Here is a 23,596-nt window from a genome sequence, read left to right on the forward strand (position 1 = left end):
TAACAGTTAAAGGACCAGTAAATACAGTAGATTTGCATAATCAACAAATGCACAATAAAAAGACAATGCAATAGCACTTAGTCTGAACTTCAAATGAGAAGTGGATATTTTTCTGAAATATTTCAAAGTTATGTTTTTTTCCACTCCCCCCTGTATCATGTGACAGCCATCATCCAATCACAAATGCATATATGTATATTCTTTGAATTCTTGCACATGCTCAGTAGGAAATGGTGACTCAAGAAGTGTGCATACAAAAAAACTGTGCACATATTATAATGGAAGTAAATTTAAAATTGCATGTTCTATGTGATTCATTAAAGTTTAATTTGACTTGAGTGTCCCTTTAAGTGCGAGCGATAAGGTTTTTTTTTGCAGGTGTTTGCCCTCATCAGGGTTTTTCGCTCGATTTACAAGTTGAAAGGAAATGCGATCGCTTGAGTGCAATTTAAGTTAACGTGCCTAGGGTTAGCTTGTCCTTAGAGCCCTGGTTAACTGTTGTTTCGCAAAACAAAAAAGTGTCACAAAACATTTTAAAAATACATTACAAAGTACACTTACACTCATAACAACGCCATCTAATACAAATTATTAACAAAAAAATTGCACAAAAAATATAAAGTTATAAGGGCTCAAAGATATGAGGTCCCAGGAGTTAGAAAAAAAAAAAGGCAGGCAAAGGGCATTAACACTGAGATACATACATATACATGTCTAAAGATGCATATATATATATATATATATATATATATATGTGTCTGTGTGTGTGTGTATATATACATATGTATTTGTGTTTTTATTTATGTATTTACAGACAAATATACACATATAAGCACATAAATACATATGTATACATACATACAGTACAACTCCGAAAATCCGGACTGCTTGGGGATTTGCCTGGTCCGTATTTTCGGATTTTCCGGATTCTCGGACATTGCTGATAAAATACCTGTAAATAAAAAAGATGTGCTAATGTTTTTTTATTATAAATAAATACTGTACAGATCACCTTGTTTATTAAAATAAAGTACTGCACCTGCATATGTACATTCCTTTCCGTTACAGGTATTTCTTTGGCACATGCTGAACTGCTTGTTCACGGAGCGCTAGCATCGCTTGTGGATGGTGCTTCTGCTTTGCCCAGTGATTTCAGAGTGTTTCTCCTCTGCTTCTGTTTAGAACCCTTATCCACTTTAGGAAACATTAGTACAGTACACTACTGTGCAATATAGTACAGTATATAGGTATAACAGTACTGTGCAGTGTAAAGATGGTAAATACCTGCACAGGTACCGGTCATGTATGGCAAACTGTAGTGCGCAGTTGTGGAGCTCAGATTTCTCACTGCCTTTGTGTGCCGTCGCTTGTTGCAGCTCTGAATGCCAATTTGCACATGCGCAGTGACAAACCAACACCCGGAAGTTGTAATCACTCCAGAGTCCGGATTCTCAGGTTGTCCGGATTTCTGGAGTCCGGATTTTTGGAGTTATACTGTATATAATATTTGTAGACATCCACTCACTAACTTTCATTCGCCACTGTTAAATTTCCACTCGCCAATGGCTAGTGGAAATTTTGAGCCATATATACAGAGTGTATATATATATATATATATATATATATATATAAAATGTATATATGTGCTTTGGAGCTCTTAGCAGATAAGTAGATGAAAACATTTTAATAAAGTGTTATAGTGTGTATTTACTGTATATATTTTCCATTCCAATGTTCTGCGCATAGTGGAATATGTTCTATGTATTTATAAATAGATATTCCTATATACATCTGTATATATCTATACCTATATATAATCATGTATATATATATATATATATCTCATGTCAGGTTAGCGCACTTGAGAATATGCTATTGGGTTTGCACGCGAGTAGGGTGGGGTTTTTTTCCCCTTTTTTCTCCATTGACTTCTATGGGGAAATAAGTGAACGCGCAAACGCGTCTTTTTACGAGCGTTGGGTTAGCGCCCGAGTGAAAAAAGTTTACTTTCGACTCATAATACGAGCGCAACCCGACGCGTGCAAAAAAGCTTACTTCTAGCAGAGTTAACACTCGAGCGGCCCTTTATTGGAAATTACATTTTGAATTTACTGGGCCTTTAAGCTGAGGCTGTTTATTTTGATTTTCAAGTAAAAGGAAGTTATGTTGTTGTGTATTTACCCCTCATCACCCCTTCACCAGAGGGTGCAAAGTGTTCACTTTTTTTCATTTGAGGGCTAAGAGTAGACACTCCCAAATATTTAGATTCTTTTTTGGAGGGATATAAAATAATTGTTTTCTGGTTTGTGTTTTTATTTTTTTAACAGAATGTATTTATATTTATGTTGCTGTTTATCTTTTCATTGTTAATATTGTAACATTGTTTTTGTCCAAATGCTACTTTATAAATAAAGAATTAAAAAAAAGGAAGTGTATGTTTGTGTCAAGCTGCCAGATGGGATAAGAGGTTTGCTGGCTATTACACATCCTGCATATGTTTCTTTATTTTAAAGGGACAGTCAACACCTGACACAACTTAATCCCATCCCTTAGATCAGCAAAAGAAGATACGCCTGCACTGCCTCCGATGTTCCATACCTCTAATGTTGTATTAGTAATCGTTCAAAATACATACGTTATTCTCCTGTCAATATAGCCGCCAAACTCCCCCCCTCCCACTGTTACGTAGTAACTTTCGCTTTCAACCCATCCGCCAATCAGAATAGAATCCTCGGTTGGATTCTCAACACTCGTTCACGGAAATTTGCAGCTTTACTTCCTATTTCTGAATTGCGAGCGGACAGTAATTAAAATACGCATGCGCATTAGCAAAAAAAACAAAACAGCATCACCGTTCCCTACATGAACGAGCATGACATTTCATAGAGAAGGGGACGAAGGAGGAGGAGGAGGAGTTTGGCGGTCATATCGACAGGAGAATAACGTACGTATTTTGAACGATTACTAATAAAACAGAGGTATGGAACATCGGAGGCAGTGCAGGCACATCTTCTTTTGCTGATCTAAGGGATGGGATTAAGTTGTGTCGGGTGTTGGCCGTCCCTTTAATCTTAAAAATGAAAATTCTGAATGCAACAAATGATATAACATGACTAATGTCCCTTTAATGCAAAATAAAAATAAAAATTAAACTTCATTGATAGGGCATGTATTTTAAAACAAAAAAGTAAATTTCTATTATCAAACTTACTATTTTTTTGGTATCTCTTGTTGAAAACCATATGTACATATTATCAGCAGTAGCAATACTGGTGGCTACACACGTCTCTCTAATCATTGCCTCACCAATGTGCGCAGCTCGTTACTAGTAATACATTGCTGCTCTGGAGCTGACTTTAACTATGTATTTAATTCCACTGCAGGGGTTAAAACACAGTTAAATACAGGCAATAGTATCAATAATAAAATGATATAACATTTTATGTTTGTACTTTTATGACCGTTATATTATTAAGAAATATGTTGTGGTATATCCTATATGAGTATTAACATTAAAGGAATAGTCTGGTCAAAAATAAACTTTCATGATTCAGATAGAGCATGCAATTTTAAGCAACTTTCTAGTTTACTCATATTATACATTTTTCTTTGTTCTCTTGGTATCTTTATTTGAAAAAGCAAGACTAAGCATAGGAGCCGGCCCATTTTTGGTTCAGCACCTGCGTAGCGCTTGCTGATTGGTGTCTAAATGTAGCCACCAATCAGCAAGTACTACCCAGAAGCTGAACCAAAAATTCAGCTAATCTTTACATTCCTGCTTTTTTTCATATAAAAATACACAGAGAACAAAGAAAATTTGATAATAGGAGTAAATTAGAAAGTTGCTTAAAATTGCATGCTCTATCTGAATCATGAAAGTTTATTTTTGACTAGACTATTCCTTTACTTCTAAGAAGGAATCAATGTCTAACTAAAGTTAACAACTGGTTTTCTCCAATTTTATTCACACACCTAACTTGAATTTTGTGTTCTGCCTCATTAACCATGATAAGCATATGCTGGGGTGATCGTAATCTAACTCCATTCATGCCTATGTGTTGGCACACTATAATGATTTTCAGAACTCTCGTAGTCTTAATTAACCCTTAGGTAGCTAAAATACAAAAGTAAAGCCAACTCTATCTGTACAACTACAAATTTCATACTCACATAAAAGGATATTGTAGTCATTTTAACTATGAGAAGTACATCTAAACAATTAAAAAAAAAAGCAGTCAAAATAAAGGTTTTAGAATAATATAATGAAGTTATTTTAAAATTTTGTATTGTTTTGCAGTCCTGGGCGATAGCATTTGAAAAGTCTTTTGAGTATGTTTATATCCTTTAAAGGGACATAAAACATTGTGCGAGAGAATGACAAGAGGCTTATATATGCAGTCACCTATCGCAGCTAGCTCCCAGTAGTGAATTTCTGCGCCTCAGCTTATCTAGGTATGCTTTTCACCAAAAGGTACCAGGAGAACAAAGCAAATTTGATAATAGTAGAAAATCATTAAGTTTAAAATTGCGTGCTCTATCTAAATCATGAAAGTTAAAATTTGTTTAATTCTGACTTTACCGTCCCTTTAATGTGGCCAATGAGTGACAGATAAACATAAGCTCCTTACGCTGATCACTGTGGATCACTTAGCTGGGTAAGATATCTGTAGCCTACTTGATGCACTTTATCATCTTTGGCAGCAATTTTTACAAGGATGCTGCACAGAGCAGCAGGCAAATGATTACTTTTTTAGATTAAAGGGACAGTCTACACCAGAATTTGTATTGTTTAAAAAGATAGATAATCCCTTTATTACCCATTCCCTAGTTTTGCATAACCAACACAGTTATAATAATATACTTTTTACCTCTGTGATTACCTTGTATCTAAGCCTCTGCCAGTGCTGACTGCCCCCTTATTTCAGTTCTTTTGACAGACATCCATTTCAGAGCTGGCTCACCTGACCTCAACGTGCGTGAGCACAGTGTTATCTGTATGACACACATGAACTAACACCCTCTAGTGGTGAAAAAACTGTCAAATTGCCCTGAGAGAAGAGGCGGCCTTCAAGGGCTTAGACATTAGCATATGAACCTCCTAGGTTTAGCTTTCAACTAAGAATACCAAAGAACAAAGCAACGTTGGTGATAAAAGTAAATTGGAAAATTGTTTAAAATCACATGCCCTATCTGAATCATGAAAGTTTATTTTGGACTAGATTGTCCCTTTAAGCATAGTTAAACATTTTGGGTCAGATTACAAGTTGAGTGCAAAAATGTTATGCAAGTGATATGGTGCATTTACATCTCTGGTGCCAATTCATACTATTATCATTTTTACACTATTATTACCAGTTAGTGTATAATATCTATCATGCAAGCAGCATTTTTAGTTTATTTGCTATAATTTTTAATTTTAGTTCAATTATACAAATTAGCTTTAACAAATGCACACACACACCATTGCCCTGTTCCCTTCCTTGCACCCCTTGTCACTAACATCCTTATACACCTTCCCCAATGTCTGAACCTTTTTTTTGCTTTCTTTCAGCTCTTACCTAGCCACTTACAAAGGTTGGGGCGAAACTACAGGGGGTGCAGAGATCGCAATTGCAATAATAAAATACGTTGACCTGCCACTGCCTGCACTGATATCATGTGAGTGTGACGTGATGCTTCACTAGTGTCTCTGACTACAGGGGTTAATGTTTCTGATTTAGACATTGGTGTTTGTGTGTGTATGTATATATGTGACGGTGTGTGTATTTATGCATGTATGTGTGTGTGTATGTTTGTGGAACCAGCAAATTACAGACCTTGTTACAACAGCATGGGGGGCGGGGGGTAAACAGTGTCAGTCTATACAGTACCACTATATACAGTACGGGGGGCTGGACTATCTCACAGACTACTGTGGTCACTTTATAAAGTACTGGGACGGGTAGGGTCAGGCCAGCCATCTCACCGACAGATTACAGACTGTGTCACTGACTCACTATATACAGTACTGGTGGGTTAAACAGTGTCACTATATACAGTAATAGGGGGTCAGACCATCTCACAGACTGTGGGCACAGGGTACCTCTTTTTGCAGACATGTAATCTGATTCCCTTTTTTTCTGTGTTAAATGTAATTTTTTTATCAAATTGACTTTTCTTTCATGTAATTGGCAAGAGTCCATGAGCTAGTGACATATGGGATATACAATCCTACCAGGAGGGGCAAAGTTTCACAAACCTCAAAATGCCTATAAATACACCCCTCACCACACCCACAATTCAGTTTTACAAACTTTGCCTCCTATGGAGGTGGTGAAGTAAGTTTGTGCTAAGATTTCTACGTTGATATGCGCTTCTCAGCATTGTTGAAGCCCGATTCCTCTCAGAGTACAGCGAATGTCAGAGGGACGTGATGGGAGTATCACCTATTGAATACGATGATTTCTCTAACGGGGGTCTTTTTCATGGGTTCTCTGTTATCGGTCGTAGAGATTTATCTCCTACCTCCCTTTTCAGATTGACGATATAATCTCAATTTACCATTACCTCTACTAATAACTGTTTTAGTACTGGTTTGGCTATCTGCTGTATGTGGATGGGTGTCTTTTGGTAAGTATGTTACAGACAAGAGACGTTTAAAATTGGTCGCAGCATGCCGGCACCTTCAGTCTCAGTCATTCCCTTCAGTGGCTATGTGCATGGAAGTTTTAGGTCTCATGACTGCAGCATTGGACGCGATCCCCTTTGCTCGTTTTCACATGAGACCTCTACAGCTTTGCATGCTGAACCAATGGTGCAGGGATTATACAAAGATATCACAATTAATATCCTTAAATCCCAATGTACGACACTCTCTGACATGGTGGATAGATCACCATCGTTTGGTTCAAGGGGCCTCATTTGTTCGGCCAACCTGGACTGTGATCTCAACAGATGCGAGTCTTTCAGGTTGGGGAGCTGTTTGGGGATCTCTGATAGCACAAGGGGTTTGGAAATCTCAAGAGGCGAGATTACCAATAAATATTTTAGAACTCCGTGCAATTCTCAGGGCTCTTCAGTTTTGGACTCTGCTAAAGAGAGAACCGTTCATTAGTTTTCAGACAGACAATATCACAACTGTATCTTATGTCAATCATCAGGGTGGGACTCACAGTCCCCAAGCTATGAAAGAAGTATCTCGGATACTTGCTTGGGCGGAATCCAGCTCCCTAATCTATGCGGTACATATCCCAGGTGTAGACAATTGGGATGCGGATTATCTCAGCCGCCAGACTTTACATCCAGGGGAGTGGTCTCTCCATCCAGATGTGTTTTCTCAGATTGTTCAGATGTGGGGGCTTCCAGAGATAGATCTCATGGCCTCTCATCTAAACAAGAAACTTCCCAGATACCTGTCCAGGTCCAGGGATGTTCAGGCGGAAGCAGTGGATGCACTGACACTTCCTTGGTGTTATCATCCTGTTTACATTTTCCCGTCTCTAGTTCTCCTTCCAAGAGTGATCTCCAAAATCATCATGGAACAGTCTTTTGTGTTGCTGGTGGCTCCAGCATGGCCACACAGGTTTTGGTATGCGGATCTGGTGCGGATGTCCAGTTGCCAGCCTTGGCCACTTCCATTAAGGCCAGACCTACTGTCTCAAGGTCCCTTTTTCCATCAGGATCTCAAATCATTAAATTTGAAGGTGTGGAAATTGAACGCTTAGTTCTAAGTCATAGAGGTTTCTCTGACTCAGTGATTAATACTATGTTACAAGCTCGTAAATCTCTCTCTAGAAAGATTTATTATAGAGTTTGGAAGACTTACATTTCATGGTGTTCTTCTCATAAATTCTCCTGGCATTCTTTTAGAATTCCTAGAATTTTACAGTTTCTTCAGGATGGTTTGGATAAGGGTTTGTCTGCAAGTTCCTTGAAAGGACAAATCTCCGCTCTTTCTGTTTTATTTCACAGAAAGATTGCTATACTTCCTGATATTCACTGTTTTGTACAGGCTTTAATTCGTATTAAGCCTGTCATTAAATCAATTTCTCCTCCATGGAGTCTTAATTTGGTTTTGAAGGCATTACAGGCTCCTCCATTTGAGCCTATGCATTCTTTGGACATTAAACTACTTTCTTGGAAAGTGTTGTTCCTTTTGGCTATTTCTTCTGCTAGAAGAGTTTCTGAGCTATCTACTCTTTCTTTTGAGTCTCCTTTTCTGATTTTTCATCAGGATAAGGCAGTTTTGCGGACTTCTTTTCAATTTTTACCTAAGGTTGTGAATTCTAACAACATTAGTAGAGAAATTGTTGTTCCTTCCTTATGTCCTAATCCTAAGAATTCTTTGGAGAGATACTTACATTCTTTGTATGTGGTAAGAGCTTTGAAATATTATGTGGAAGCTACTAAAGATTTCAGGAAGACTTCTAGTCTATTTGTTTTATTTTCTGGTCCTAGGAAAGGTCAGAAGGCTTCTGCTAGTTCCTTGGCTTCTTGGTTGAAACTTTTGATTCAACAAGCTTATTTCGAGTCGGGTCAGGCCCCTCCTCAGAGAATTACAGCTCATTCTACTAGATCAGTTTCCACTTCGTGGGCTTTTAAGAATGAAGCTTCAGTTGATCAGATTTGCAAAGCGGTGACTTGGTCCTCTTTGCATACATTTACTAAATTCTACCGTTTTGATGTATTTGATTCTTCGGAAGCAGTTTTTGGTAGAAAAGTTCTTCAGGCAGCTGTTTCAGTTTGATTCTTCTGCTTTTTGATTTAAGTTTTTTTCTTTCAAGAATGAAATAAACTTATTTTTTTGGTTTGTGGATTAACTTTTTCAGCGAAATATGGCTGTTTTTATTTTTATTCCCTCCCTCTCTAGTGACTCTTGAGTGGAAGACTCCACATCTTGGGTATTGATATCCCATATGTCACTAGCTCATGGACTCTTGCCAATTACATGAAAGAAAACATAATTTATGTAAGAACTTACCTGATAAATTCATTTCTTTCATATTGGCAAGAGTCCATGAGGCCCACCCTTTTTATGGTGGTTATGATTTTTTGTATAAAGCACAATTATTTCCAAATTTCCTTTGTTGATGCTTTCTACTCCTTTCTTTATCACCCCACTGCTTGGCTATTCGTTAAACTGAATTGTGGGTGTGGTGAGGGGTGTATTTATAGGCATTTTGAGGTTTGGGAAACTTTGCCCCTCCTGGTAGGATTGTATATCCCATATGTCACTAGCTCATGGACTCTTGCCAATATGAAAGAAATGAATTTATCAGGTAAGTTCTTACATAAATTATGTTTTTTGTAGGGGGGGTCCTTCTTAGATTCTTGCACCTGGGCCCTGTGGTTTCTAGTTACGCCTCTGTACAAAGTCTTAATGCAACCTTTTTTCCTATAGCATGTTAAGGTGCATTTAAAAGCACAATAGCAAATTATAATTGTTTATTGAAAAGCATTAAAAGAGAAAGTGACATTTTAGATTATGCTAAGGTTATTCCCTGTCTCTCTCTAGTCATAGGTGCAGCTATGTTGTAATCTGGCTAGTGCAGAACATAACTCTCCTTCAGAGACCTGCAGTGTACCCTGGGCTCCAAAATGGTGGCACCCATAAGTAGAGGGAGGTGATGACATATATAGGGACAGATAATAAGTGGATCACTAAATTTGCCTATTTGCGTGGGATATTTCGAATGTTTATATAACATTCTATTTTTGAATTTTCGTTGTCGAATTTTTCAATAAAATTTGAAAATATTCGTTCGAATAATAGAATGTTTAGCTATGTATTCATTCAATTTCGAAATGTAATATTATAATATAATGTGACATTCGAATTCGAAATAGTATTTCTAGTCTAATACTGTGTTTTATAAATGTAATATTCGAATTCGAATGTGACATTTGAATTTGAATGTGACATTCGAAAACTGTAAATAACATTCGAAAATCGAATTTTTAAGAATATTCGTTCTTATCAACATTCTATTATGTAAATCAAATTTCTACAATAACATTCGTTCTAACATTCGAATTCGGATATAAACACATTCGTCCATCCCTAGGGATAATTAGACATTACAAGTGGCTGGTTATTGCTACTGTGAGCTCGCTGTAGCAATTAGCGCTTATAAAATTAACCAGTGATCAGATCTCTGGTTAATTTTATAAATGTGCCCCAAATGCCCCCAAAATACAATCTATTGTATTTTATTAAATAAATAAAGATAGCAGTATCATTTTTTAATAAAATTACTGCACTAGACAGTATTTGGGGGGTAAAGTTGGCGGGAGTGGGGATTTAGAAGAAAAAAAAATGGCACTGAAAAGTGCCTTTACATTGCAGTCAATGGGAACTGTGTGTTCCCAGTAAATATAAACGTATATAAGCATATACATTTAAAGGGATAGAAAAGTCCAAATTAAACTTGCATGATTCAGATAGAGCACATCATTTTAAGGCACTTTTAAATTCACTTCTATTTTCAAATGTGCTTCGTTCTCTTAGTATCCCTTGTTAAAAAATGAATATACACTAGTGGGAGCTGCTGCTAATTGGTGCCTGCACACATTTGTCTCTTGTGATTGGCTAACTATATATTTTCAGCTTCCTGTCAGTAGTGCAATGCTGTCCCTTCAGCAATGGATAACAAGAGAATGAAGAAATTTGATAATAACATTAATTTGGAAAGTTGTTTAAAATGGTATGTTATATCTGAATCATAAAAGAAAATTTTGGGGTTTACTATCCCTTTAAATTTGCTGCCATTGCTGCGCTACAAACCCCCTTCGCTGTGCTTGAGGTGTATGAAGGCATCAGAACGAGGCTCCCTTAGGAGCCTTTGAAAGCGTGCTCTGGTTTGCATTGCTGTCAACTTTAGCATTAGCATTGTTCTTTTGGTATTCTTTTTTGAAAGCTAAACCTAGGTAGGCTTAAACTGATTTCAAAGCTGCCTCTTGTCTAAGTGCATTTTGACACTTAAGACATTGCTAGTTCATGTGTGCCATATAGATAAACATTGTGCTCACTCCCTTGGAGTTATTTATGAGTCAGCACTGATTGGTTAAAATGCAAGTTTGTCAAAATAACTGAGATACGGGGCAGTCTGCAGAGGCTCAGATACAAGGTAATCACAGAGGTAACTAAGTATATTATATTAAAATCACTGTGTTGGTCATGCAAAATTGAGGAATGTGTAATAAAGGAATTATCTATCTTTTTAAACAATAGCAATTTTCAAGTAGACTGTCCCTTTAACTGCACTGTGCAACAATTCATGCTATATATGTGTATTAGTTTGTGATTATCATGCAGCTTACAATTTGTGTTTAAAGGGACATAAAACCCAATGTTTTCTTTTTTAAGATTCAGATAGAGAATACAATTTTAAACAACTTTCCAATTTATTGCTATTATCACATATGCTTTATTCTCTTGGTATCCTTTGTTGAATGAGCAGCAATGCACTGCTAAAAGCTAGCTAAATACATTGGGTGAACCAATGAAAAAAGGCATATATATACAGCCACCAATCAGCAGATAGCTCCCAGTAGTGCATTGCTGATACTGAACCTACTCAAGTATTATTTTCAACAAAGGATACAAAGGATATTAATATAAGTAAATTGTAAATTAGTTTAAATGTGCTTGCTCTATCTGAATCACACACAAAAAAGTTTGGGTTCTATGTCCCTTTAACTTAACAAAGGCTCAGACTATTATTAGAACCACATCTGAACAAATACATCAATAAAACAATTAGTTGTTATTTCATGTTATAGTGCGGCAGCAGAAAAGGTCAGGAGGGTGTGTGTTGCATATTAAAGGGGCATTGTACACTAGATTTTACTTTGCAGAAATGTTTTGTAGCTGATCTATTTAAATAGCGCATCTGGGAGTTTTTTGTAACAATATATAGCTTTGCTTATTTTTTTAATAACATTGTGCTAATTTTCAGACTTTTAACCAAGCCCCTAAGTATCAGATGTAGATTCCTGCTTGTTACTGTTTTTGTAATGGGTCTTTTCATATGCAGGGGAGGGGGAGTCTGCTCTTCCAGTTTCTCATCTCCTTTCAGTGGGTGTCCCAGCCGAAACTCATTAACAGTGCTAAACTGGGAGCTTCTAAGTAGTTTTTTAAAAGGTTTTATACTGGATATTTAGATCAGTATCTGTGCATATCCTTCTTTATAGTAGTGTCTATTACATGCACTTACATGAAAATTGGTGTATACTGTCCCTTTAAACCCTTCTAGCAGAGCTGAGTAACTTGATTCCTGAGTTCACTTGCCACCAAAACCAATTCTGATCTACAATGATTACCCAGGAGGCTCTCCAAAAAGGCGTCTTCACTGTCTTAGGGAAATCAATGTCAGTTAAACACTGTTACCCTCCAAGAACTCCTAGACTATAGCAAAAAGCAGTTCTTCACTGGACCCCAATATCCATACTAAAAGAATCAACACACTACGCCATGGTGGCCCAGCACATACAAAAACCGTCTACTTGTCTGTTACTGAGAAACCCCGTCAGATATATGGCGCTACCCTTTCTCACAATAAAACCCCCAGCAGCTCTCCACTCTCAAGGTCCCCTAGTAACAAAACCCACTATAGTCCACCATGTTGGCAAACCATATTTCAGAATAAGCTACTTGACTGATATTGAGAGAGCTCTGTCACTCCTCGAGCATGAAACTCCTCAAGCAATATGCTGCTCTCTACTTGACCTCAGAGTTCCCTACCAACAGAACTCTCTCTGGTCCCTCATGTTTAGGGTTGCCCCCTTTTGTGGATAAAATACTGGCCATGCTCATTAGCATACATTTGCATAAGTAATTATACAGCATAAATCAGGAGTTTTAAATGAATATTTCTTCATAATTAGATTCTCGTATGTAGAAGAAATTTGACCATCATAGCATCTTTATTTCTATATTTAATCTTAGTTTTCCACTTTGACCTGAAACCTAAAAAATACCGTCCGTGGGCGAGATTACGAATGAAATGCTATTTATTGCTACCACTCGCATACTAATTGCGCTCAACTGGTACCGTGCGCATTGCAAATTGAAAGTAAAATTTTTTTGCTTGCGCACTAACCCAAAGTGCACAAAAAGGCAAAATTAGAATATCGTGCCCCCATTATCTTATTCTCCTATAGACTTCAATAGAGCGCGAAGGAAAAAAACACCCAACAAGTAGCGCAAACCCACCATGAAAATATCTAATGTTCTTCACATAGCAGAATGTGTTCTATTTATTCATAAATACATATTTCTACATATATCTCATGGTATTTTGGTAAAATATCTATGTGTGTATAAATATATATGCACACTGATATATTGGAATATGTAGTTAAAAATACTTAGAACATATTCCTCTATAAGAAGAACATAGGAATGTAAAATATTTACAGTACATACACAGTTATGAATATTGTATAAAAATGATTTTGTTTTCAGCTACTTGACTGCAAAGAGCTCCAATGCACTTGGAATAGACAGCTAAGGGCTAGATTTATTAAGCCCTTACGGCAGCAAGTTCTCTCAAGAACTTGCTCGCCGTCATTTATCAAGCAGCGGTCACCAGACCGCTGCTTCCTGAGCCTCTTCGCCACCTCTAATCTGGCGAAATTCAATCTCCTCGGTCTAGTCAGACCGAGGAGATTGACAGCTCCTGCCCGCGCGTGATTGGCTGTGCGCGGGCAGGGGGCGGGATTGCAAGCGAGCGCAAAATTGCGCTCGTGTGCAATGCCGAATAGCTGAGGGAATTTTTGCCCCGCCACAGGCGAGCTGAGGCATACAGGGGTGCGTATACGTGCCCCTGTACGCCTCAGCTTTAATAAATCTAGCCCTTAGAACATCCCTTTAAAGTTCTAAGCTAGTTTTGTTTAAAAGGAAAATGTACCTACAAACCCTTAACCTGGAATACTGCCTCATTCTCTCTAGCCCTTAATTTATTTTTATTTCAAGAAAATATAAAAGTTGTTTAAAAATTAAAAGATAGTAAAAGACTTTTTTAAAAATTGAACAAATAGACATAAAATGAAAGAATATGTTGCTTAAGTCTGTATTACACGTTTGTAAACATGTTGTAATTAGCTTTATTTACTTATTTCCTTAAATTACAATGAAGCACTTTTCCCTATGCTGTAGGGGAAGTAAATATCCGTTGGCAGAAAGTGCAATTTCTTTACCATATGATAATGTCTTTGGGAAGCCACGTGGCAATAGACTATCACGATAAACTAACACGCACAGAATGAAAACACCCTTCAAGGAGTTTGAAACAGTAGTGTATTCATTGTGAGATTGCAAGAAAAGCGACTGACACCATTTTGTTATGCACACTTCGGTCTGTTTACAGCTTTGCAGTGCACTCCGTGTCTCAGTGTTGTAGTCTGGCAAATTTACTATAGTAATTTTCACTGTTTTTCAGGTTCTGAACAGTTTTTATTGAATACTAATTGAATACTGTACTAAACTAAACTTAGCGCTATTGCACAGCTAATATATGTGAGTTCAAACATGTTTTCATGTTGTTAAACGCACTAGGAAGTGAAAAGAAAACAAAAAATGACTCGTTTCACTATAAGGCGGTTTTCACTATGGTCCCTAACCCGATGTATGAGCGAGGTATTCCTGTATATAAATAGAACATACACACATATTCTAGCTTGCTAGATAAGCTTATTGTTTCTAACAAATTCTGCAAATACCTCTCATCCTCACCAACACTTTCTTTCTATATTTATTCACTTGTTTACTTTGCTGCTGTAATGTAATAATGTTGAACTTTTTCAACTTAGTTCTAAATTGTCTACCCAAAGGATCTTATTGTTGGCCTGTTGCACTGAACATATTTGGGCATTACAAAATCTATGTACCAATAAAGTTATAGATACCAAATAACTTGAAAACTCTAGCATTTTTTTATTTTATCTCCCTTAGTCATGGCCAAGCATGAGTTTGTTAAAAAAAAAAAACGCTGTCTAGTGTGTAGCTTGTTTAAGCAACCAGCAACATTTTGAAGGAAATCTAGGTTACAGAATTTGCTTTTTCCCCCTCTCTAGGGTACAACAAAGAAACACAAATTTTACACAAAACCAAGCAAATAAGTTATAACAATATTAAAAAGTGTTTCTCTACTACGCATAAACACACATTTTAGAACACAAGCTCACAGTATTTTATGTCCCTTTAACTAAAACACAAGTCTTAGACCATATAAAATCATGGCTTCATAAATATAAAATATAATATTTAAGGATAAACTAACATTTTAGAATTAGCTAATTTAACCACTGAAATTCATACTGAGCACAGAGAATATATATTTTTTGCATTCCTAATAAACAGTGCCCTTGAAGCACAATCAAAAGCCAATATTTAGGGATGGGCATTTGGATGCTTTCATTGGAATTCAAATGCGGAAGACGGCGGCCGCTCATGGCGTTTGGCTTTTTTCGGAGCTGGATTCCTTCTTGTGAAAGTGCAACACACTAAGATCTGTGGAAATCCAATCCGAAAAGAGTGGCCGCCTTCTTCTGTATTTGGATGAAAATGAAGTATCCTAACTCCCATGCCTACTAATATTATAAAACTCATCAAGAAGTAAAAAAATTACCTTTAGTGTCACATATATGTTTTTCCCTTGATAAGTTTTTCTGAGGTGCGTTGTGTCTGTAGACCACATGTGGCTTGTTGTGATCTTCTTCAAAGTTATTCCCGTCATCTGAAAGTAGTGGTTCTACAAAATAGTCCCCGTCCTGAGACTTAAATGTGCCTAGCTGAGAACAAGAATAAAAAAAATTAAGCATATTAGATGGTAGTACGTTCATAAAAAGAAATTCAAGACATCATGCAAGAAAACGTCAAAGCAGAATAATAATTTCAACACCATCATGGTGTATTTAAAGGTACATGAAAGTCCAAATTAAAGACTTATTATACAGATAAAAGATGCAATTTTAAGAGACTTTACCATTTAGTTCTGTCATCAAATGGTCTTTGTTCCTTTGGCATCCTTTGGTTTAACCCCTTAATGACCGCAGCACTTTTCCATTTTCTGTCCGTTTGGGACCAAGGCTATTTTTACATTTTTGCGGTGTTTGTGTTTAGCTGTAATTCTCCTCTTACTCATTTACTGTACCCACACATATTATATACCGTTTTTCTCGCCATTAAGTGGACTTTCTAAAGATACCATTATTTTCATCATATCTTATAATTAACTATAAAAAAAATTATATAATATGAGGAAAAAATGGAAAAAATACACACTTTTTCTAACTTTGACCCCCAAAATCTGTTACACATCTACAACCACCAAAAAACACCCATGCTAAATAGTTTCTAAATTTTGTCCTGAGTTAAGAAATACCCAATGTTTACATGTTCTTTGCTTTTTTTGCAAGTTATAGGGCCATAAGTACAAGTAGCACTTTGCTATTTCCAAACCCCTTTTTTTCAAAATTAGCGCTAGTTACATTGGAACACTAATATCTTTCAGGAATCCCTGAATATCCCTTGACATGTATATATATATTTTTTAGAAGACACCCCAAAGTATTGATCTAGGCCCATTTTGGTATATTTCATGCCACCATTTCACTGCCAAATGCAATCAAATAAAAAAAATTGTTCACTTTTTCACAATTTTGTTCACAAACTTTAGGTTTCTCACTGAAATTATTTACAAACAACTTGTGCAATTATGGCATAAATGGTTGTAAATTCTTCTCTGGGATCCCCTTTGTTCAGAAATAGCAGACATGTATGGCTTTTGTTGTTGCTTTTTGGTAATTAGAAGGGCGCTAAATGCCACTGCGCACCACACGTGTATTATGCCCCGCAGTGAAGGGGTTAATTAGGGAGCATGTAGGGAGCTTCTAGGGTTAATTTTAGCTTTAGTGTAGTGCAGTAGACAACCCAAAGTATTGATCTAGGCCCATTTTGGTATATTTCATGCCACCATTTCACCGCCAGATGCGATCAAATTAAAAAAAAAACGTTAAATTTTTCACAATTTTAGGTTTCTCACTGAAATCATTTACAAACAGCTTGTGCAATTATGGCACAAATGGTTGTAAATGCTTCTCTGGGATCCCCTTTGTTCAGAAATAGCAGACATATATGGCTTTGGCGTTGCTTTTTGTTAATTAGAAGGCCACTAAATGCCGATGCACATCACACGTGTATTATGGCTAGCAGTGAAGGGGTTAATTATGTAGCTTGTAGGGAGCTTGCAGGGTTAATTTTAGCTTTAGTGTAGAGCTCAGCCTCCCACCTGAAACATCAGACCCCCTGATCCCTCCCAAACAGCTCTCTTCCCTCCCCCACCCCACAATTGTCCCCGCCATCTTAAGTACTGGCAGAAACTCTGCCAGTACTAAAATAAAAGCTATATTTGTGGGGTTTTTTAGGTTTTTTTTTAGCATATTTACATATGCTGCTTTGTAGTATCCCCCTTAGCCCCCAACCTCACTGATCCCACACCAAACAGCTCTCTAACCCTCCCCCTCTGCCTTAGCGGGAGCCATCTTGGGTACTGGCAGCTGTCTGCCAGTACCCAGTTTAGTAAAAAAAGGAATCTTTTTTTTTTAAAAATCCCCTTTTCTGTAGTGTAGCTGTCCCCCCCCAACCTCCCACCAGTTGCAGATCACTTAGAAACTTTATGGAACATTTTTATTATAGCTATTTTCAGATTTTTTTTTCTGTAGTGTAGCGGTTCCCTCCCGCTCCCGCCCCGTGCACGCGCCCGCCCGCCGCCCCCCGTGCACTAGTGACCAATAACCAACTAGCTCATAACCAACTACCGGTAGCACCCAGTAGAGTACTGCTTCTGCTGAACCTACCTAGAAATACCAAGAGGGAAGAAGTAAATCGAAAAGCTTCTTAAAGGGACATAAAACCCCAAAAAAGTATTTCATGATTCAGATAGAGAATACAATTTTAAACATTTTAATTTTTACTTCTATTATCTAATTTATTTAATTCTTGGTATCATTTGTTGAAGGAGCAGCAATGCACTACTGCTTTCTAACTGAACACATGGGTGAACCAATAACAATCGTTATATATCAGCAGCCACCAATCAGCAGCTAGAACCTAGGTTCTCTGCTGCTCCTGAGCTTACCTAGATAAACCTTTCAGCAAAGGATAACAAGAGAAGGAAGCAGATTAAATAATAGCAGTAAATTGGAAAGTTGTTTAAAATTGTTTGCTCTGTCTAAATCATCAAGAATTTTTTTGGGTTTCATGCCCCTTTAATGGCAAAGTAACACATCATCACAAATCACACATCATTAGACTGCTGCTTCCCCAAAATCTTCGCTACCTCTTAGGTGGCGAATTTCAATCTCCCCGGTCTTGTCTGACCAGGGAGATAGACAGCTCCGGCCCGTGTGATCGGCTTTTTGCGGGCAGGGGGCGACATTGCACAAGAGCGTAAAATTGCATTATTGTGCAATGCTGAAATCCTGGAAGCGGAATTTAGCCCGCCAGAGGCAAACTGTGGCGGGCTGGGGAGCATATGTATGCCGCAGCTTGATTAATTGACCCTTAAGTGCTTAAAGGGACGGACACTAAACCCAAAATTTTTATTTTATGATTCAGATAAAGAATACAATTTTAAACAACATTTCAATGTACTTCTATTATCTAATTTGCATAATTTTCTAGATATTCTTTTTTTTAAGAAATAGCAATGCACATGGATGAGCCAATCACACGAGGCATATATGTCCACCCACCAATCAGCATCTACTGAGCCTATCTAGATCTGCTTTTCAGCAAAGAATATCAAGAGAATGACGCAAATTAGATAATAGAAGTAAATAAGAAAGTTGTTTAAAATTACTTGTTCTTTCTAAACCATGAAAGAAACAATTTGAGTTTCCTTTTAAAGCCAAAAGAACTAAAGGCAGTAACTAGCTAAATTAAAAAAAAAAGGTTCAGAGCTACCTCTAAAATTGTAAGCTCCATAGGCAGTCTCTTATTATAACCCCCTAGAATGTAAGCTCTTTAGGCACAATCTCCCATTATATACCTGTATAATACTTCTAAAATAAAGGCAAGCCTCTTACAAATATAGCCACAAAAAAGTGCTGCCCCTACCCAATCTGCCGCCCTAGGCAAGTGCCTTGTTTGCATAGGCCAAAATGCATCTCTGCATCTATCATAAGAAGCCAACTGCAACAATGTAATGTGTATAGGAGGGATTGATTTTAATTTTGTATCATCAACAGCCATTCTCTGCTTGAAATCTGCAGTGTATATGGCTGCAGAGCAGGATTTTACCTATGTGTTTAACCCCTTTAATGACTATGCTTGAATCAGTGTTACAAAATTTACATGAATGTCCCTTTAAGAAGCTTTTTAAGGTCTCTCTAAGCAAACACCCTCACCTAGAAATCCTGCATCCAATATAAAATCCCCAACCACAATATTAAACTGCAATAAGTCCATCAATATCCAGGGCAATGTTTGATGAAAATTTGACACTGCTAACTTTATAAAAAAAAATGAACAAACAAACACAACATTGCACCTGCTAATAAGAGACAAAGGCAATACATTTATATTGTATCCAGGACTTGCATGTCAACAAGTATGTTCCTGTTTTGTTGACCTTTGGAGAATGTATATGTTCTTTATTACATATTCGGCATGATTAGAACAGGATGCTCTGAGATCACTCTGAAAAATACATGTTTCGTGTTTTAAGGAAATAACAAGAGAAATAAGGAACCCCAAGATGATTTCCCATATTTTCTTTCAAACAGAAACAATACTTTAACCCCTTAATGACCGGACCATTTTTCAATTTTCTTACCCTTAATGACAATGGCTATTTTTACATTTCTGCAGTGTTTGTGTTTAGCTGTAATTTTCCTCTTACTCATTTACTGTACCCACACATATTATATACCGTTTTTCTCACCATTAAATGGACTTTCTAAAGATACCATTATTTTCATCATATCTTATAATTTACTAAAAAAATAATAATAAAATATGAGGAAAAAATGGAAAAAAACACACTTTTTCTAACTTTGACCCCCAAAATCTGTTACACATCTACAATCACCAAATAACACCCATGCTAAATAGTTTCTAAATTTTGTCCTGAGTTTAGAAATACCAATGTTTACATGTTCTTTGCTTTTTTTGCAAGTTATAGGGCAATAAATACAAGTAGCACTTTGCTATTTCCAAACCACTTTTTTTCAAAATTAGCGCTAGTTACATTGGAACCCTGATATCTGTCAGGAATACCTGAATATCCCTTGACATGTATATATTTTTTTTTAGAAGACATCCTAAAGTATTGATCTAGGCCCATTTTGGTATATTTCATGCCACCATTTCACCGCCAAATGCGATCAAAAAAAAAAAAAGTTCACTTTTTCACAAAATTTGTCACAAACTTTAGGTTTCCCACTGAAATTATTTACAAACAGCTTCTGCAATTATGGCACAAATGGTTGTAAATGCTTCTCTGGGATCCCCTTTTTTCAGAAATAGCAGACTTATATGGCTTTTGGGTTGCTTTTTGGTAATTAGAAGGCCTCTAAATGCCGCTGCGCACCACACGTGTTTTATGCCCAGGAGTGAAGGGGTTAATTAGGGAGCTTGTAGGGTTAATTTTAGCTTTAGTGTAGTGTAGTAGACAACCCCAAGTATTGATCTAGGCCCATTTTGGTATATTTTATGCCACCATTTCACCGCCAAATGCGAGCAAATAAAAAAAAAAACTTAACATTTTTCACAATTTTAGGTTTCTCACTGAAATTATTTACAAACAGCTTGTGCAATTATGGCATAAATGGTTGTAAAAGCTTCTCTGGGATCCCCTTTGTTCAGAAATAGCAGACTTATATGGCTTTGGCGTTGCTTTTTGGTAATTAGAAGGCCGCTAAATGCTGCTGCGCACCACACATTAATTATGCCCAGCAGTGAAGGGGTTAAATTAGGTAGCTTGTAGGGAGCTTGCAGGGTTAATTTTAGAGATCAGCCTCCCACCTGACACATCCCACCCCCTGATCCCTCCCAAACAGCTCTCTTCCCTCCCCCACCCCACAATTGTTCCCGCCATCTTAAGTACTGGCAGAAAGTCTGCCAGTACTAAATAAAAGAGGTTTTTTTTTTTTTTTAAATAAAAATAATAAAGTATTTTAGCTGTGATGGACCCCTGCCTTAGCCCCAACCTCCCTGATCCCCCCTCCAGCTCTCTAACCCTCTCCCCTACCTAATTACCACCATCTTGGGTACTGGCAGCTGTCTGCCAGTACCCAGTTTGGCCCCAAAAACCCCCCAAAAAGTATTTTTATTTTATTTTTACTTAAAAAACTATTTCTGTAGTGTAGCAGCCCCCCACAATACCCCCAGCCCCACCCCCTCCCAGATCCTTTTATATTTTTTTTAAAAAAAATCCCTTTTTTTTCCCCTTTCTGCCCTCATTCATTGGTGTCAGTGTGGCTAATGGGTGCGCGTGCGCACCCTCACACCCGGCATTATTGCTACCGGTGCAGAGAGGGCCACAGAGTGGCTCTCTCTGCATTGGGGGCTTGTAAAGTGGTATTGCAGGATGCCTCCATATCGAGGCATCACTGCAATACCCTTAGAACTGCTGGAAGCATTTGTGATCGCTTCCAGCACTCTGTTAGACAACTGACGTACCAGGTACGTCCATTGTCATTAACTGCTTGTTAATGCATGACGTACCTGGTACGTCAGTTGTCATTAAGGGGATAATTTAGGAACTGACATTAAGAAATAAGATAATCACTTTTCAGGCTGCAGTCACTTTCAATATAGAAGTGGAGCACAATGCTTACATCTTTAAATATAATGTGTGTATGTCAGGAGTGGGATTACAGCCAAAATACAGGATTATCTTCAAAACATTTAGAAAAATATTTATCTACAAAAAAAAAGTCCCAAACTCTTTAAAGTGATTTAATCAAATGCTATATATGTAATCTTTGACATTAAAAAAGTATGTGTGAACTTTTTAAAAAAAAAAAAATCTATCCATGAAAAGGGTTAAATCCGTGCCTATAGTAATGTTTCTATTACAATGATATTCCGGCCCACTGGGATGAACTTTTTTTTTTATGACAATTCCAATGAACATCCAATCAGTGTGTGTGTCATATGACACTCTTGAAGTCCAGCCGTTTGAAAGCCCTTAGGACGCCTATGTAGAGATATAAAAAAGTACAAAAAGGAGCAGGATGGCTCTATACAAAGTGTATTATACAGACTAAACATAAATGTATGTGTTACAAAATGCCATATAAGGCATATGGGATTGTATGTGTATATATATATATATATATATATATATATATATATATATATATATTGTATTATAATAATGTATTGTAATAGCTTGTTTATGATAAACACATAAAGTTCAATATCAGAATCAAAAAGATGATCACTTGTAGAAAGTCAATTCAGGTTCTGCCCCCACTCAGATGTAAACTTTCTTCAAATATAATCCGTATAAGGTAAGAAATAGATGTATACGAATACTCTATATCCATGTTTAGAAAGACCTCTCTTTTTTTAAGGACAGGCAGCTATTACCTGTCTTTATATTTATGTTTATATTTATATTTGCATTTCAATATAAACATATTATTACTAGGTGTGTATACATCTAGGTTTCTAGGTTTTGCCTGTAAGAAGCGCTATTGGGGTTCGTCAGTGGATTTCATCCCCTGACATTCTAATTTTCTATATAAAAATGTGAAAAGCAGCACTACTTACTATTGAGATTGTAATTTATTATTAAGTGGTTATGAAAAATCAATATACCACTCATAGTGCACAGAGAATCCAAATGTAGGTTTTAAAATTCTAAAAAAGAAAAGAAAAAGAAAAGTGATTCTTAACCAGCACAAGGGTATTTATTGTCACTAATAAAAATCTAGGCAACACAGAATAGTACACCCTGATTTCTCACAGGATACCAAATATAAGTGAGTGCAAGGCAACATAAAAATAAAGTGAAATCCTGCAAAAGTCATTTAGTATCTACGCGCGTTTCACCCATTGATTTACATGCTTCTTCCGGCTGAATTGTGATTCATCAGGGTGTCCTATTTTTTGTTGCCTATATTTTTATTAGTGACAATAAATACCCTTGTGCTGGTTAAGAATAGCCTTTCTTTCTCTTTTTAATAAATAAATAAATATATATATATATATACACACACTTTTCTGGAAAAAAAAAAGTATGCAGTTTTGCTTGTACCTTATATTTATTTTTCATAGCAACATTCTTAACGTCTGAAATTTACCATCTCTTTAATCATGAATTTTGTAGGAAAAAAAGTTCTTCATAAGATTTTCTTAATGATCATAATATCTGTTGGTGCTCTACAAATAACTACTACTAATAAAAATAATAATATTATACTCCTAAATTGGGCTAGAAAACAATGGTATGCTATTGTTAGCTCAGGTTGCAATAACCAAATTTGCGACAGCGTTAACTTGTAAACATATTACAAATTGAAAGTAAACAAGTGTGACCGAGTGCAAACCAATTTTGCTCTTGTCGGGTTAGCGGGAGTGAACACTTCGGTGTAAGGGTTAAAA

General features: G+C 36.8%; 1 protein-coding gene across 1 annotated transcript in view; it reads right to left on the reverse strand.

The window, feature by feature from the left end:
• The window catches only part of ADAMTS9 (ADAM metallopeptidase with thrombospondin type 1 motif 9), a 527,878-nt gene that overhangs the window by 464,657 nt on the left and 39,625 nt on the right, over positions 1 to 23,596 (reverse strand). The window contains exon 3 of the mRNA XM_053721004.1: positions 15,609 to 15,771. Within this exon, the coding sequence (XP_053576979.1) occupies positions 15,609 to 15,771 (163 nt within the window). The remainder of the gene's footprint in view (positions 1 to 15,608; positions 15,772 to 23,596) is intronic.

Source organism: Bombina bombina, chromosome 7 (genome assembly GCF_027579735.1).
Source record: "Bombina bombina isolate aBomBom1 chromosome 7, aBomBom1.pri, whole genome shotgun sequence".
Classification (NCBI taxonomy): Eukaryota; Metazoa; Chordata; class Amphibia; order Anura; family Bombinatoridae; genus Bombina; species Bombina bombina.